The sequence below is a fragment of the Staurois parvus genome, unplaced genomic scaffold (genome assembly GCF_062004578.1).
Source record: "Staurois parvus isolate SC_StPar_1 unplaced genomic scaffold, SC_StPar_1.0 ptg000493l, whole genome shotgun sequence".
In the NCBI taxonomy this organism is placed as follows: domain Eukaryota; kingdom Metazoa; phylum Chordata; class Amphibia; order Anura; family Ranidae; genus Staurois; species Staurois parvus.
In genome coordinates, this window is record NW_028318289.1 from 402016 (window position 1) to 419994 (window position 17979).

General features: G+C 39.3%; 1 protein-coding gene across 1 annotated transcript in view; it reads left to right on the forward strand.

Annotated features, from left to right (window-relative positions):
- Positions 1–10708: 10708 nt before the first annotated feature.
- LOC149452163 (high affinity immunoglobulin epsilon receptor subunit beta-like) overlaps positions 10709–17979 on the forward strand; it is a 61816-nt gene continuing 54545 nt past the window's right edge. The window contains exons 1-3 of the mRNA XM_089689702.1: positions 10709–10817; positions 13892–14257; positions 16170–16280. Coding sequence (XP_089545828.1) covers positions 13901–14257; positions 16170–16280 — 468 coding nt within the window. The 5' untranslated portion in view covers positions 10709–10817; positions 13892–13900. The remainder of the gene's footprint in view (positions 10818–13891; positions 14258–16169; positions 16281–17979) is intronic.

Sequence of the window (17979 nt, forward strand, 5' to 3'; positions counted from 1 at the left end):
TTGTATTCTTATTTATATTAGTGTAAGTAATAATTTGTGCATTCACCATTCTAAAAGGCAAAACCCTCTACACTATGTTATTATATGTATTTATTTTGATAAATTATCATTTTTTAAACATTTTTAATTTTTGTATCAAATTAAAAAAACCTGAAAGGTTTCTTCACAGTGAAAGCTGTGAAAATGTGAAATAGACTCCCTCAAGAGTTGGTTCTGGCCAGCTCAGTGGATTGCTTAGTAGAATAGAGGGAAACAGAATAGAGAATAAAACAGAATATAGCTGTCTTCCAAAATGCAAATTTCAGTAGAATAGAAAAGAATAAAATAAAAGAGAATAGACTAGAAAACAAAGGACTAGAATAGCAAATAAAATAGAACAGAAAAGGATACAAAAATGAAAGAATAGACTTTGATCTCCATGTATAATACATAAAGCGGGATATGATCTCCATGTATAATACATAAGGGGGGATATGATCACCATGTATAATACATAAGGGGGGATATGATCACCATGTATAATACATAAGGGGGGATACGATCTCCATGTATAATACATAAGGGGGGATATAATCTCCATGTATAATACATAAGGGGGAATATGATCTCCATGTATAAATACATAAGGGGGGATATGATCATCATGTATAATACATAAGGGGGGACATGATCAACATGTATAATACATAAGGGGGGACATGATCACCATGTATAATACATAAGGGGGGATATGATCACCATGTATAATACATAAGGGGGGATATGATCACCATGTATAATACATAAGGGGGATATGATCACCATGTATAATACATAAGGGGGGATATGATCACCATGTATAATACATAAGGGGGGATATGATCACCATGTATAATACATAAGGGGGGACATGATCACCATGTATAATACATAAGGGGGGATATGATCTCCATGTATAATACATAAGGGGGGATACGATCTCCATGTATAATACATAAGGCGGGGATATGATCACCATGTATAATACACAAGGGGGGACATGATCAACATGTATAAATACATAAGGGGGATATGATCACCATGTATAATACATAAGGGGGGATATGATCACCATGTATAATACATAAGGGGGGATATGATCACCATGTATAATACATAAGGGGGGATATGATCACCATGTATAATACATAAGGGGGGACATGATCAACATGTATAAATACATAAGGGGGATATGATCACCATGTACAATACATAAGGGGGGATATGATCTCTGTGTATAATACATAGGGGGGGATATGATCTCCATGTATAATACATAAGGGGGGATATGATCTCCATGTATAATACATAAGGGGGGATATGATCTCCGTGTATAATACATACATGCAGAAGCACTCAAAGCTGAGCATTTCCAGGTTCACACTCTGCAGAGGACATCTGGAAATGGTTATTCCTTGATCTCCTCTGTCTCAGAATCGTAAGGGGAGCAGAAGAGCCAGGGAATCACAGAGCGGCTCTGGCATGGTAGGGGGATGTTACCCTATGAGTCCCATAAAACTGACCAGGCACCTTTACAGCCACTCAGATCACCATTACTGATTAGCCTTGAACCTCGTGAAAGAAATAGAATAGCTTGCTTAAACTGTTTCAAAGCCAGGACATATAGGACCCTGTCACCAGTCTATTGAATTTTCAACTAAAATCTTCCCATAAGATTATATGTGAATTTGATATATTTTATGCCTGTTAGGTTCCTGTAAACGCCTCCCTTGTGTACACATCCAAAAGCCTTGAGACAGCTGCTGCTTTACATGGACATATTATATAGTAAAACTGTCCAACTTCGGCCTGCAAAAAAAAAAAAGGCCCACAAGCCATCAGTTTAACAGTCCTGCTATAGGCCCTTTGAAAACACATGATGAAATGCGTCAGTGCACCTCCACATGGTGACCGGCAGTGATGTCACATGCCAGTGATGAACGGTAGCGTCGAAAGAGAGGACCGAGTAAGACGCCAGCACAGAGATGGATGAAGTCTTTGATGGCTGTTCATGCACTTTATTGGATGTGTTATTTGATGAGCGTTTTTACACTTCTTTACACAAATTATTTATATCCATATTATTTATATCCATATTATTTATATCCATATTATTATTTTTTCACACAAATAGTTCTTTCTTTTGGTGGTATTTGACCACCACTGGGTTTTTTGTTTTTTATTATATAAACGAAAAGCACCCAAACGTTTTGAAAAAAACCCAACATGTTCTACTTTGTTATGAAACATATCCAATAAAAAACAAATATTATTATTTTTATTTAAATGTAGGCCAAACTGTATTCTGCTACATGTCTTTGGTAAAAAAAAAATCCCAACAAGTGTATATTAATTGTATTGTGTGAAAGTTAGAGTCTACAAACTTCGAGATATATATATATTTGAAAATTGATCAATCCTTGATGTACTGATCTAATTTCTTTGAGGTCTTAAAACACCAGGACAGTACAATTACCACCCAAATGACCCCTATTTGGAAAGTAGTCTGAGGTATTTCTTAAGAGGCATGGCTGAGTTTTTTAAAGTTGTATTTTTTGTCACATTGTTTTTGAAAATTAAGAAAATAAATATTTTTTTCCCCACACCGTCACTAGTGCAGTACAGTGTCATCATATGACTGGTGTGACAGTGATCAGGAACACTAACTGGTATGTAAAAAACAAAATAAACAAACAAACAAAACGTTTTTATAATTTTTTAATTACATTTTAAATGTTTTTCTTTTTTTAAATTTGTTTTAAAAAAAGTGTTACTATTTTTTTTCATATTTTCATCAGAGTAGTTCAGTGTCTCCATACACTGTACTACTCTGGGGGGTGATCAGGGTTTTTTTTTTCTTTTACACTTTGCTGTTACCGTGAAGTTCACTGTAACAGCAATGTTTTGAATTGTCATGAATGTGTTACATTTACTACTGCTGTGATTTTACTATTGTGATCTGTGATTGGTCCACCACTATCACATGGTACATGATGCTGTGATTGGCCCATGAACCTTGTGATAGCTGTGGGCCAATCACAGCTCGCTATAGGAAAGGAAACACAGCTGTTATGAATGGAATTCATTCATAACAGCTTTGTTGCTATTGATCATGCAATCACATAGCAAACGGCAAACGCAATCCACGGTGTCCTGAGGACACAGCAGTCATGGGAGCGGCACGCATGTGCTAAGTGACGTACCTGTACCTGCCTGCGGCCTGCCCGCCTTCAGTAGGTGTTCTGCAGGTGGTTGGCAACTGATTAACTGAAGCTGAATAAATGCAAATGTTTTATGGTATTTACACTATTGGAGCCTTTCCTTTCATGCCTAACATTTGGCTGACCACCCAGTGAGCAAGACTGAATGAAAAACAATGGATGGTGATGGAGAGCTTGTATTGATCCAAAGTGCTTTATGCCAATCATACTTCTGAGCAGGGGCGGACTGACAACTCATGGGGCCCCCGGGCAATAGGAGATCGTGAGGCCCCTGTGTCCTCACTTACACTCAAACCACACCCAAAAAAGCCTATGAAAGGTACCAGGGGCATCTTATGGGGCCCCCTACTGACCCCGGGCCCGAGTTCCCAAATGGTCAGTCCGCCACTGCTTCTGTGGCATATTGGTCTGGGGAGTGGTATGGAGCACTGGGAGCACGATCTTCACATCAGTCGGGTGTTCATTGTGGGACATTTGTGATCTGAATACAGAGCACTGTAAATAAGTGGGATTACTTGAATACTTGGGATTATTTTGAATTTTATTTTAATGTCTTTGAATATTTATTTTGAATATATTTGAAGCACTGTATATAGGGATTGCTTAGTGCCTCCTGGAATCTGTATGACATTGCAGATATGATGACATTGTTTAATAATTAAGGAGGTTGCAGTAATCTATAATTTGAATTGGATTTGAAAATGAAATCGGATTCGAAAACAAATTTGAAATCTAAACATATTTGCTGATGATTGCTGATTTCCTTCAAAGACTGTGTGTATTAGAGTTAGAATATGGCCATATCCAAAATTTGGATTTAGAAAGGAATAGAATAAAACAGAATAGAGCATAAAATAATAGAAAATAAAGGAATAGAATAGAAAAGAATGGAATGAAAAATAGAATAGATTTGAATAGAATAGAATGAATATAGACATCTTCAAAATTCATATAGAATAAATTCGAATTCGATTGCCAATTCAATACTTTTCTATTTGGCTGAATTCAAATTCAGAAATGAATACATTTGTTTAATTAATTTTCATTCAATTAATTCATTGAGTTTTGTTTCATTTAAAGTGTTACTAAACCCACAACAGTAAGATCAGTCTGTATATACAGTAAAGCATGCTTGTTATACTCACTGTGGAACTTAAGGGGTTAATCCTCCTTATTGTGTAAAGAGGCGGTTTTGATCCTGTGTTCTCTGATCCTCCCCTTGTTCAAGTGTCCACCTCCTATCTCCTGATAAGACAGACTGAACCATAGGCAATTTGCACATGCTCAGTTTGGTGTGTATTGCTAGAGAGGTTTTTTTTTTTTTTGGGAGAGTGCATGTGATCAGCCAATCAGCACTGTCCAGACAGAGGGTCAGGGGTTATGCAGCCTCATAGAAGTGAGAGGAGAATTAAAACTTCTCCTACAAGCTTTAACCAGTGCTCTGTTGGATACTGATAGAAGTCACAAGACTGCTATATACTGCTGATGAGAAGAGGGATTTAGCAGTTTATATTTACTAAAATAATTGCATTTCCATGTTGTGTATACTGTGGGAGACCGGATATAGTGAATGCAGGGTCCGGGGAGACCGGATATAGTGAATGCAGGGTCCGGGGAGACCAGATATAGTGAATGCAGGGTCCGGGGAGACCGGATATAGTGAATGCAGGGTCCCGGGAGACCGGATATAGCGAATGCAGGGTCCGGGGAGAGCAGATATAGTGAATGCAGGGTCCCGGGAGACCGGATATAGCGAATGCAAGGTCCGGGGAGACCAGATATAGTGAATGCAGGGTCCCGGGAGACCAGAGATAGTGAATGCAGGGTCCGGGGAGACTGGATATAGTGAATGCAGGGTCCGTGGAGACTGGATATAGCGAATGCAGGGTCCGGGGTGACCGGATATAGCGAATGCAGGGTCCAGGGAGAGCGGATATAGTGAATGCGGGGTCCGGGGAGAGTGGATATAGCGAATGCAGGGTACGTGGAGAGGGGATATAGGGAATGCAGGGGCCTGGGTTTAGGAACACTTTAAACTAAGACAAAATTATTCAAAAAAAATATTTAAATAATTAATTGAAACAAAAAAAAAAACACATTTTTTTTGTCCTGTTCTCCTATATTTATTTTTAATACATATAGCTGCACTGAAAAACAGCTGTTTGTACATTGCTCTCCCAGCATATGACTATCATTTCTTGGACTTTTGCCCAGCTGACGCCTAAGCCTTGGCCGCAGCTTATAGCACAAATTCTACAATCCTGCCTTATCATACACTGTATAATGTCACATGTCATGAGCAGCATGAGAAAAGAACATCATGTGTCTAATCAGAACATATGGGGGGCGATAAAGAAGACCTGAACCCGATTATCACTTGTTTAAATGTTACCTGCCATGCGGTCACTACAGGCAATACTGAAGAAAACTAAGCCCCCTTTTTATCCCCTGCAGGAGCAAATTGGCCCATGCTTTGCTGTGTTTTTTTGCCTTCCTCTGGATCAACTGTGGGTGTAGGATTATAATTTTTTTTAATGGTTGAACTGGATGGATTTTTGTCTTTTTTCAGCCAGACTAACTATGTTACTAGACTAGAATACAATAGCAATAAAAGTGAGCACTCTAAAAAGGTAAGCAGCTGAACATCCAAGGAAACCAAATAAAAGCCTTGTCAAAATCGCATAAAAATATATATGTGCAGCGCTAATCAACAAATAAAGGTATCATATAATATATCATAATATATGTCCCCAATGATGAAAACAACCAGTGACAGTTTTTATGAATATAGAGTGATATACAGCTTCTAGTCCAGTGGTGGTGCTCCCTTAAGGTAAAAATTGCGCATTAACCAGAAGCGTAATTGGATTACGCAGTGTATAAATCATACAGGTCCACTTCACTGGTCTAGGTCCGGACTGGAAATCAAGGTGGGTTCTACTTCAGGTTGGTATGGATAAATAGCCCTCAGTAGGTGTAGGTATATCCAGTAGGCCAGAGGTCCCCTTTAAAGGATAGGTGGGTGAAGATTCCTGAATTACAGGTGCTTCCCTCTCTGGGTATGGTGGGCTGGTAACTGGATCACAGCAGGGCTCTGAAAATAGTAAAGCTCCTCAAGGGAGACCAAGGAAAGTGCCCATAGTGTAGTAATATAGTACTGGTTTATTAAATAGCAAAAAATTATTCCTTAAAACAACGAATGGCAATAAAGCAGTGTCAGATATGTGCAAACAACTGACCATGCAGACAGAAAGATGGCCGCTGGGCCTCCACGTGGCAGCGGCGGCGTGACGTCACAACGTCCTAGGCTCCACCTGGTCTCCCTGTAACTATTTATCCATACCAACCTGAAGTTGAACCCACCTTGAATTTCAGTCTGGACCTAGACCAGTGAAGTGGACCTGTATGATTTATACACTGCGTAATCCAATTACGCTTCTGGTTAGTGCGCAGTTTTTACTTTAACACAGGGAGCACCACCACTGGACTGGAAGCTGTAGATCACGCTATATTCATAAAAACTGTCACTGGTTGATTTCATCATTGGGGACATATATTATGATATATTATATGATACCTTTATTTGTTGATTAACGCTGCACATTTATATGTAACTTGACTAGAATAGAAAAAAATTGAATAGAATAGAACTGTCTTCTGATATTCGAATTTTGAATAGAATAGAACAAGCTATTCTTCACAATAAATTTGGATCAATTCGATCTTTTCAATTTGAATTTGATTTGAACTGGATTAGAATACTTTCAGAAAAATTTGAATCCGGTCGAAAATGAATAAACAAAATGAAACTAAACAAATCGAATTTTGTTACGAATGTAATGTAAACAAAATTAGTAAGTTAACACATTGTTTTGAAACAAACAGAAACAAAATACATTTTTAGGTTGAGGATGATGGATGAATTGATTTATTTTTACTGAAGAAAGCTGTTTTTGTTTTACTTCTGCACAATAAAAGATGTGCTTGGCTGATGATCTTGAGCCCCTCAAGATTACAATACTAACATTTTGTCACTTTGGACAAAAATGAATATGCAAGACAGATTGCTGGAATTCCGCTTTAACCCTCCAGCATCCACCAAACACTGCTATCTCAGTTTTGTGTGGGCTTACCATTTAATGCTAGGGATATGCTGACAGTTCGGTTCGGACGGAACATTTTCCCAGTTTGTACCCTGTTCAGTGGGGGCTGAAAATATAGAAGTAGTATTTCTTCCCCCTTGCAATGCACCCCCCATATTGAGGGAATGCTGTCTGGTATAGTTCAGGACTGGGGAGACTGCATGCTTGCCGCCGCCCAACCTTTTCCTGCCAACCAGGTTGCATGCTCAGACTAAGGGTTTGGTAAGGATTTTTAGGGGGAACTTAATTTTTTTTTTTGTGAAGCACCTCTTAAAAAATATACAGTTTAAATTTCCAGCAAATGACACTTGATTGCCAGTTTCTTTAAAAAAATCATCACACGGTCCCTTCCAAAAGTCCCACAATATACAAAGCAGACCCTTGGAGGGGATCTGTGTGCTGTTTTTTTTTTTAAAGAAGCAAGTAATGAATTTTAATTCACCCAATGGCAATAAAATATCATTTGCTGGCAACTGAAAACCCTTCTTTCCTTCATAAGCCCTGGTTCAAACTGAATTTGACTTAAAGTTGCATGATTTCAAAGACGCAGGTCAGTGCAATTTCAGGTGCGACTTGATATCTGTGCTACTTCATGCACAGATGTCTATGCATTAATCCACAGATGATAGCCAGCAACTCGATGACTTCTTAACCACTTCAAGTCCAGACACTATTACCCCCTTCCTGCCCAGGCCAATTTTCAGCTTTTAGCGCTATCACACTTTGCATGACAATTGCGCGGTCATACAACACTGTACCCATATGAATTTTGTAACATTTTTTTGAGACAGATAAAACTTTATTTTGCTGGTATTTATTCACCACTGGGATTTTTATTTTTTATCCTATATAAATGAAAAAGTCCAAAATTTGGAAAAAAAAGTGTTTTTCTTATAAAATTTTGCAAATAAATAATCTTTCTTCATAAATCTTGGCCAAAATTTATTCAGTTATCTTTTTAGTAAAAAAAAAATAACCAAAATTAGTTTAAAACCAAAAATTATCAGTTTCAAATTTTTTTTATACATTTTTATTTAATTTTTTTATATTATTATTTATGTTTTTTTTTAACATACTGTCACCCTAGCAGCACAGTGTCACCATAGTGACACTGTTCTACTTGTGTGGGGTGATGAAGATTTTTTTTTTTTACACTGATTGCTTTTACACCCATAAAGGCTGTAAAAGCAAGCATGTCTCCTTATCTCTGGTTCTTGCAGCCATTGAGAACTACTGCAAGAGCTGTGATTGGTCGCAGCTTGTCAAATGGTACAAGGCTGTTGTGAATAGCCCTGTACCATGTGACCTCTGTGCTCATTCACAGATTTCACACGGAGTAAGCAATGATGTCAGAAGTGACATCTTGTTTACTACTGTTCATCTGATCACTTATTGGCCAATCAGTGATCACATGATCGGGACCTCACGCAGAGGTCCCATACAGCGATCGGTATTCCACTGTGTCCAGAGGACACAGCGGGCACCAGATCGCGGTGTTGCGTGCTCCCAGGGAACCCACACAAGCAGGTAGTGGGGAGGCCGTTTAGAAATGGCCACCCACTCCTGCACTGCTTCCGTCCGTCCGTTTATATACAAGGGCCAGATGTGAAGTGGTTAATAAATGCTTTATGGATGACACAAATACAGGTACAAAATCCAAATGCTGACGTGTTTCGGCTTATGGAGCCTTACTCATAGCAATGCAAACAAACTGGTGATCAAGCCTTTGCTTTTAATTCGCACTGGAACAAATACCATTGTTCACTTCTACTCTTTTCACTTTATTGTCAGTCAAGCCCTGATGACGTGGGCACTTGGACCCCCAAAACGTGTTGGCTACTTATCAAATTATACCCCTGACTTTTAATGGAATAAAGTTGTATTTGGACCGCTTAACAGTAGTGTGGCGCTTCAATTTCAACTCTTCATAGCAATGCAAGTCACACCTGAAATCGCAAAAAATAGTGCAGGAACCTTTTTTCCAAATCGGTGCAGCACCGCAAAGTTAGTTATGGGGGGGCGTACATGGACGTCCTGCCAGAACCGCGCCCCCCGCGCGCCATCTGTGATTGCTGTGTCCTTTGGACACAGCTGATCACATGACTAAGGAACGGGCTAATCACAGCCGTTTTTACCATGTGAGCAGCTGTGTCCAATCACAGCTGATCACAGGGTAAGTAGAAAATGCCAGTTATAGGCAGTCCTCATGTTGACAGAGCGTGAGGATAGGAGAGCCGGTATGCAGCATTTCGCAAGGGGACATCTACACTGATCATAAGAGTCACCCCATAAATGCTGCCAATAAAGCCCATCTGTGCTGACAATCGCTGCTGGCAATCAGTGCCCATCAGTTAAATCAATGCAGCTTATCAATGCCCATTAGTGCCGCCTAACAGCACCCATCTGTGCTGGCAAACAGTGCCCATCAGTTGAATCAGTGCCAGCTAACAGTGTCCATCAGTGCCGCCTATCAATGCTCATCAGTGTCGCCTAACAGTGCCAATTAGTGCTGCCCATCAGTGCCACTTAACAGTGCCCATTAGTACCTCCTCATCAGTGAAAGAGAAAAATTACTTATTTACAAAACTTTATAACAGAAATGAACAAAAACATTTTTTTAAAAATATTTTTGGTCTTTTTTAACAAAAAATAAAAAACCCAGTGGTAATCAAATACCTCCAAAAGAAAGCTCTATTTGTCTCAAAAAATTATGAAAATTTAGTTTGGGTGCAGTGTTGCATGATTGCGCAATTGTCATTCAAAGTGCGACAGCGCAGAAAGCTTATAAATTGGTCGGAGCAGGAAGGGGGTAAAAGTTAAATAGCTTCACACCGGAGTGAATTAGGGCGTAATGTCAGTTTTGCTGCAACATTTTTGGACATCACAGAGATGTACCTCTTCACATGCAAGATTAGGACACCCCCCAGGCATCTTATTTAAAAGAACTGGACATTTTTAATTTTTCTCTATAGGCATTTAAATAAATTGCTCCTGTTTTTTGATGGCCCTAGGCCTATTAGCCAAAAAAATGGACATTTTAACTTATACTGTACAGATTTGATTCCTATTGAATTCAATAGGGTTCAGGTTAGTCATCTGAACTTTGAAGTTTACCGAATCCAGGGAATCCCTAGTTAAAGCCTAATAATACCCTCTGTATGGACAAGTCATTCTGACATTTCCAGTGATATTGAATATCTGGGGAATGTGACAATGTCTAGTCTTATCTCCAATCTCTCTACCAGCAATAACTAAATTGCATTCTAAAGGTTGCTGCCTTCTACAGTACTTTGTTTTTTTTTCCTCCTTTATTATACAGTCATATGTAGGCAAGAGTCATTGTCACGTGAGCCATTGATTTATTCCAGAGTAGGAAGTTTGGTAGAGCATTAGAAGGACGAGGAGCTTCAGACTAACAACAATCAGACGCAAGCAGGTAGAATACATCTTGAACTTTCCAAGCTATTTTTCGTAATATGTATCCATGGTCCAACTTGTCCACATCTTCTGTTGTCTTTTGTAAAACAAAAGTCAACATAGGCTGGCACAGATATTCAAAAGTTCAATGGAATTCTGAGATGAAAAATAGACAGGCTTGCCTAGTTGTGTTTGATTATTATTACTATTATTATACAGGATTTATATAGGGCCAACAGTTTGCTCAGCACTTTACAATATAACGGAAGACAATACAATTCAATACAAGAGGGTTAGGAGGGCCCTGCTCCTTGGAGTTTACAATCTAAGAGGCAGGGGCTGGTGGTGCAAAAGGTAATAACTGTGGGGGATGGACTGGTAGGAGGAATAGAAGATTCCGTTATTAACTGAAGGCAGGATAGGCTTCCCTGAAGAGGTAAGTTTTCAGAGATCGCCTAAAAGTGGGCAGAGTAGATTAGGGTAGGGAGTTCCAGAGGATGGGGGAGGCTCTGGAGAAGTCCCGGAGATTAGCGTGGTAGGAGGAGACAAGGGAGCTAGAGAGCAGGAAGTTGTGGGAGGAGCAGAGAGGATGTTGTGGGTGATATTTGGAGACAAGATTGGTGATGTAATTTGGGGCAGAGTTATAAATGTCTTTATATGTTAGTGTTAATGTTTTGAATTTTATTAGTTGAGCAATGGGAAGCCAGTGGGGGGATTGGCAGAGAGGGGTGGCAGATATGGAACAGTTAGTAAGGTGGATGAGTCTGGCAGCAGCATTCATGATAGACTGAAGAGGGGATAGCCTGCGATTAGGTAGACCAATGAGGAGGGAGTTACAATAGTCAATGATAGACTCCTATGTCATGTATCTGCTGTAAAGACATACAGTATATCCAATAGACCTGTCATTGTTAGGATTCATTCTAAAGCGGGCCATACACGGGTCTAATTCTGAAATAATTTTCTTTAAAAAATCTCTTCCAAGAATTTTCGTTCGAATTTCGCACCATTAGTGGGCCACAGTAATGGCCAGTTTTTTAGCTACCATCGAATTTGAGCAATCGGGCATGTTGGAACTTTTTTTGAAAAATGAACAAATTTTTAATCAACGATGGGGGAATTGTGTGAGAAATGTAATAAATAAAGGAATGGGCATGAGCTGTGACCTGGAAAGAAAAGAAAACTATGAAAATTCTTTTCTGTAGCAACACGTGGTGAAATTGAAGGCTTGGTTGGTTGAATTTCTAAATCAATGGTGGCACCATTGTTTTATAAAACGCACAAAATTTCTGATTTTCTAAAGAACATTCGTTCGGAATTTGGCCCGTGTATAGCCTGCATAAGGTTGGCTATATGCAAGTAGAATTTTGTTTAAAATGTTTAATTTTAAGAACATGCATCCGATTTTCTAATCATTAGTGGGGTGAAATAGAGGGTCGTTTTCAACCAAAATGAGGAACAAATTCAAATGAGCAGAATAGAATTTTTTTCGTTTTCAACCAAAATGAGGAACAAATTCAAATGAGCAGAATATAATTTTTTTTCTCGAACAGACAAATTTCTTACTCTGAATGTAATTTTCGTTTGGCAAATTACATTGATTCCAAAATCGAAAGTTAAAAGCAAACAAAATTTTGAAGTACTTTAGAATATTATTCATCCAGTCAAATGAATGCTTGTTTGAAAATCTATCAGTGTATAGCCAGCTTTAGCAAAGGGTTCGATGAATTGGTTTTAACTAGGAACGAGTGGAGGAATATTGGCATAAATGTAATTATGCCACAAAATCACAGACTGCACATATTGAGCTGCTTTTTTCTTCTGTCTTCTTTCTGTGAACTAGATATAACATAATTTGGCTAAAGGGGCAACAGGTCAAGGATAGCTGAAATCAACTTCTTTAACTCTCAGGAGCCATTAAAAGCCCATTACATCCTTAAAAACTACCAAAGACCACTTTAATTTTCCATAGCTCTTAATCTGATTCCTCAACCAGGGTACCCTCCCTTTGGGGTCCTTCGGGATGCTGCAAGCACGAGACCTAGTTTGCCCTGGATCAGGGATAGATGAGAGGACTCTGTGATTGGGGGGGTCTTTGTACTGATTGGGGACTTCTGATGTATGGGGGGCAGCTTTGATGTAATAAATGAAATATATAGGGGGGACGTTGATGTGATAAAGGACCTCTGATGTGTAGGTTGGTGGGGCTTTAATATTATAAAGGTCCTCTGATGTATAGGGGGGACTTTGATGTGGTAAAGGATCTCTTGTGTATAGGGGAACTAGGATTATAGTGACATCATTAGTATGCGATGAGCTCCCATTCCTGCAACATATTTTTCTGTTTGAAATCTAACATGCATGGTATGCTGATTTGTTTTTTTTTTGCAATCAAAATGGCTATGTGGAGACATACATGTATTTAAAATAGGATGTATACTATGCAATGATCTTAGTTTGATTTTTTTCATTTTTATTAGTGACTACTTCTATTCACTCATTTCTTAAAAAAAACCATCAAATAGAAATGAATAATTGATCATAATCTAAAACTGTAAACACAAATAATAATAACAGTAGGAACTGGCATAGCTACAATTAGATGAACAGTTCTTAGTCTCCCACTAGCTTCATGCAACCAGAGGCAACCCCCATGTTGAAGTGTTTTTGTTGGCTTTGGAACACAATGGAATTTTCTGTAAGGATCTAAAAGTCAAGAAAAATTTAGACCTTTTAAGTCTGCTTTCCTCATTCCAAGTTCTTAAATGAACCTTTGCTTTGCTCATGTAGAAATGTACTCTATACCTATCTTTCCGCCTATCTGGTCATCGGAGGAGAGAGAATCCCCATGGGATCTCCAAGTTAATCCTAGCTGGAACTCATAAAGGACTCTTTGTGTAGCTACATGTTACACCGCTGAAAGTATGAGTGGCCTCTCAGCAAGCATCAGTACTGTCAAGCGGGCGTAAGCAAAGTAAGTCACATGCCTCTCCATACTTGAAAGAACTGGGTATTCCTTTCTGCTCTCAGCTATGTCCTGCATCTTGTTCTATTTGTAATCTGCAGTTGCTTATAATGTTACTTCTGTTTCAGTAAGATTTCATGATGTCAGCCCTAGAAAAAATGGGTGATGTGCCTGGTTATAATGTCGTACAACCCACCATTCTTCCTCCTGGTTCTATACAACCAAATGCCATACCTGTCAACTTTCAATGGAACATGAATCCAGTATCGGCTGGACCTAATGGGTATCCGGGAGCTCAAGTGTGGAATGTTTCACCTCCTCCAGCACAGATAATCTTCCAAAATAACAGTCAACAGTGGACCTTCCAACCTTTACCACCGCCGTATGCCGCTCCCCCTGCCATGCTTCCTACCATGCTCCCTGCCACGCCCATGGATCCAAGGCTGGCTACCTTACAGAAGACATTTTTTAAAGGAAAACCATATGGTCTAGGGGTAAGTGTAATCCGTAACTTCACCTTCTAAATTTAGAAAAAGACTAAGTCTATTCAGAGATAAGACGAATAACACAACATGAACAGGTTTCTTAAATTGGTTTGGACATGTACAGACATGGTAATTATTCCTTCCCAATTTTGGAAGTGGTCAGTGCACAAAGAGATGTTTTAACATCTTAAAAATAATTTTTGAAACCAATATCCTATTATTTCCTTTTCTTAGGACAAACCTTTATCACACATTCACTGTGTAAATCCTTGGGTCAAATTGAGAAGAAGATCATGGCAGAGCATGTAGGCACCCTAGCCAATCAATGATGGTTAGAATGTTTTTTTTTAGTTTTCAATAGACTTGGGAATGGTTTAAACACATTTTTTTAACGTCTGTGTGCCATCATGAAGATTTCCCTTTACTTTCTGTCTCGTAGGTGCATTTGGAAGTGAGAGAAAATATTTCCAAAATGAGGGGAATCCATTTGTAGACAATTATCACCTCAACAAGTTTCCCCATTAAATGATTACCTCACTGTTTTTGTTACAGTGAGGACTCAAATTTTTTTTATTTCACCTTAATTTTATGGAGCACCAGAGACATACAAGCAGCAAGGGTTGGGCCAATATACCGGGCACTACCTATGACCTACGTTGTAAAGTATTATTAAACCCTCACATGTCAAAATATTATAGTGGTGCAAACTTCAGCATTTACCCAGTTAGCTGTGTGGTTTTTTTTAATGTAAGCCTGTGATTGCTTTGATTTTCGTCTCATCAAAAATTCTCCTTTTCCTTGTTTTCAGGTGGCTCCATCTACTTATAGGGACCCATGGAGCCACCTTTGTATGGGCACTCTTGACTGGGACTATAGACAAATCTCATGCATCCACAGAAACAGCCCAGGCCTTTCCCCTGCTCCGTGTGCCAATGCAATTTCTAGAGCACTATACATGTACACAGACATTCAGGGAAGCTCAGATGTGCGACCTGGAGCTGGAGAAGGTGAGTGGATAGCATAGGAACTGTTTATGTCCACATTTTAAAAGAATTGAGCAATGTGGGAGCTTTAATAGGTTACCTAATTTACACACTACTTTAAATATCACTTTTGAGTGCATTAATTGAGTTGGTTCTGGCCAGCTCAGTGGATTGCTTCAAAAAAGGCTTGGATTGTTTCTTAGATACAAAGAATATAACTGAATACTAACATTTATAGGTAAAGTTGATCCAGGGGGATCAGGAAGGAATTTTTTCCCCTGCAGGAGCAAATTGGATCGTGCTTTGCTGGGTTTTTTTGCCTTCCTCTCGATCAACTGTGGGTTTAGGATTATAACTTTTTTTTTTAAATGGTTGAACTGGATGGACTTTTGTCTTTTTTCAGCCAGACTAACTATGTAACTAATTCTTTAGATACCATTGAAAAACTGTAGAAACATAGAAGGATCATGGTGGCCCCTTTGTTTATTTTTGCCTGGGTATAGAGCTGTGTTTATCCCAAGCATGTCTGAATTTACATACTGTTTTTCGACTCACTACCTCTGCTGGAATTATGTTCCATGCAATCACCACTCAACCAGTAAAATGTTACTTTCTTAGGTCAATTTTGAATTTTAGTCCTGCTAGTTTGAGATCATAATCTTTACCCATAACCATAACCCAAATGTCAACAGCTCCTAGTGGGCTCAATACAGTATATGGAACAACCTACTGTAGATAATGAATTCACCAATGCAATTAGCAATCCAATTTTACCACCTTACCTTCAAATATCAATGTGCAATTGGTAAATTAAAGTTAGCATTTAATGGCATCAGAATAAGCTGAAAACCTTTTTTTATAAACCATGATGTAATAAATAAAACATTTCTTCTGTGTAAGAAACTTGGTTCTAAACCATTTTTTTTTTTAATTTACAGATTGTGCTGATTGTAACAGCCATCCTAGAAGTTGCTTTTGGCATTTCTCTATGCTTTCTTATGACCACGCCTTCACTTATCAGTGGAATTCTGTTCTGGGGACCAATCTTTGTAAGTACGAAAATTACAAATTTCTGAAAGAAATATTCTCCAAATATTTTATTTAGTGCTGGAAACTCTTGCTGACTATGGTCTTTTATCCAGTTTTCTGTCCATTTACAAACTGAATTTTCAAAGCCTGTAGACTTTACCTTACACATTAGCCTTGTATGTGGCACTGTGTCAAACACTTTTGTAAAATTTAAGTATACTATATCCATAGCCACTCCTTTGTCTAAGTTTTTGCCTAGTGCCTAATCAAAAGAAATCAGATTTGCTTGACAACTTCGGTCTTTTGTGAACCCATGCTGACTATTGCTTAAAATATTGTTTTCTAGCAAAAATTGTTTTATGTAGTCTTTTATTAAACTCTCAAGTATCTTCCAGACTACCCCCTTAAGGGGTAATTATTTTGGGTTCCCTGTCAGTCTGAACCTCTTGTTGCAAGCCCGACTTCTGCAGACACCACCATACTCCAATGACCAAAGTAATTCACAACTGTTAAATGGACTCACACACCAGTTAGGATAAGTTTATATTGGAATTAAAGGTAACTTGGTCAAAAAAGAACAAAATGACAGCGATATCTGCAGCAAATATAATCACTCTTGGCAGTTGTGAGCAAAAGTAACAACATTCACAATAAAATAACAATAATAGTTAACAGGCCTGCTTCAGAAATAATCCACTGCTTCCAATCAGTGAGCAAAAAAAAAAACTATCAAGTGACATGTAAGCTCACTTTGGGTCCTCAGAACTAGATGACAAGAATTAGATGTGAAGGGAAGAGAATTCTCATTTGAAATTGAGCACTGTCCCTTTAAGAACACTATAATGTCTTCTTCACACTTGTTGGGGCCATTTGGCACAAAGTTGAATTGAAGTGTGGAATTGTCAGGGATCTCCTCGATCCCTGCCGCGATGGTCCCGGCGCAGGCGCAGTGCACCGCCCTGTGCAGGGACACGGGCACTAGGTCCGGGCCGGCCGCGGCGTTCGAGTTCGCGCATGCGCAGTAGAAGCCGCGGCCGCCCGCTGGGCACCAATGGCAGCGCAGGGCGGGATATTTAAATGGCCCTGAGCTGTCATTCAGTGCCTTTTGGTCTTCCCTGCATCCTGTGAACCTGTGAACCTGTACCCTTTGTAAGTTTTGACCCGGATTATACCTGACCTTGCTGCTTTCTCCTGTTCTGACCCTTGCTTTGCCTGACCTCTCTCCTGAATGCCCCGTCATGTCTGTCCCTGCGGGAAAAACTCGAACTCTTCCTCTGCTGAGCAGGCTCAGTCACACTTAAGGGCTGACCTGACCCCATGCCAAGCCTCCTGCCTGGAGATTGGACAGCATCCCTTTAGTGTGCAGGCCAGCTCCTCCTCATCCCCTCCCACTGCTTGTAGACATTTCTCCAAGATTTTAGAGCAGGGGGAGGTGTCAGGGAACTATCTAATCAGCCCTGACCCAAATTTGACCCTCTTACTCATTCCCAGGCTGATACTCAGCCTTCTATCTAAAAAAAATAATTACCTAGCTCTCCCTAACTAACTAGGAGGGTGCTACTTATGCCAGAAACCATCATGCATTTCTACCACATACCTGATGTGCAGAGGAAGGCCTTTCTTACAGCTCCGGCTCAGAGACTACTGGTAGTGAGACAGAGGCCGTATGAGCACAGTGAGGTACGAGTGCCTATAGATTGTCCAGCAGACTGCATGGAT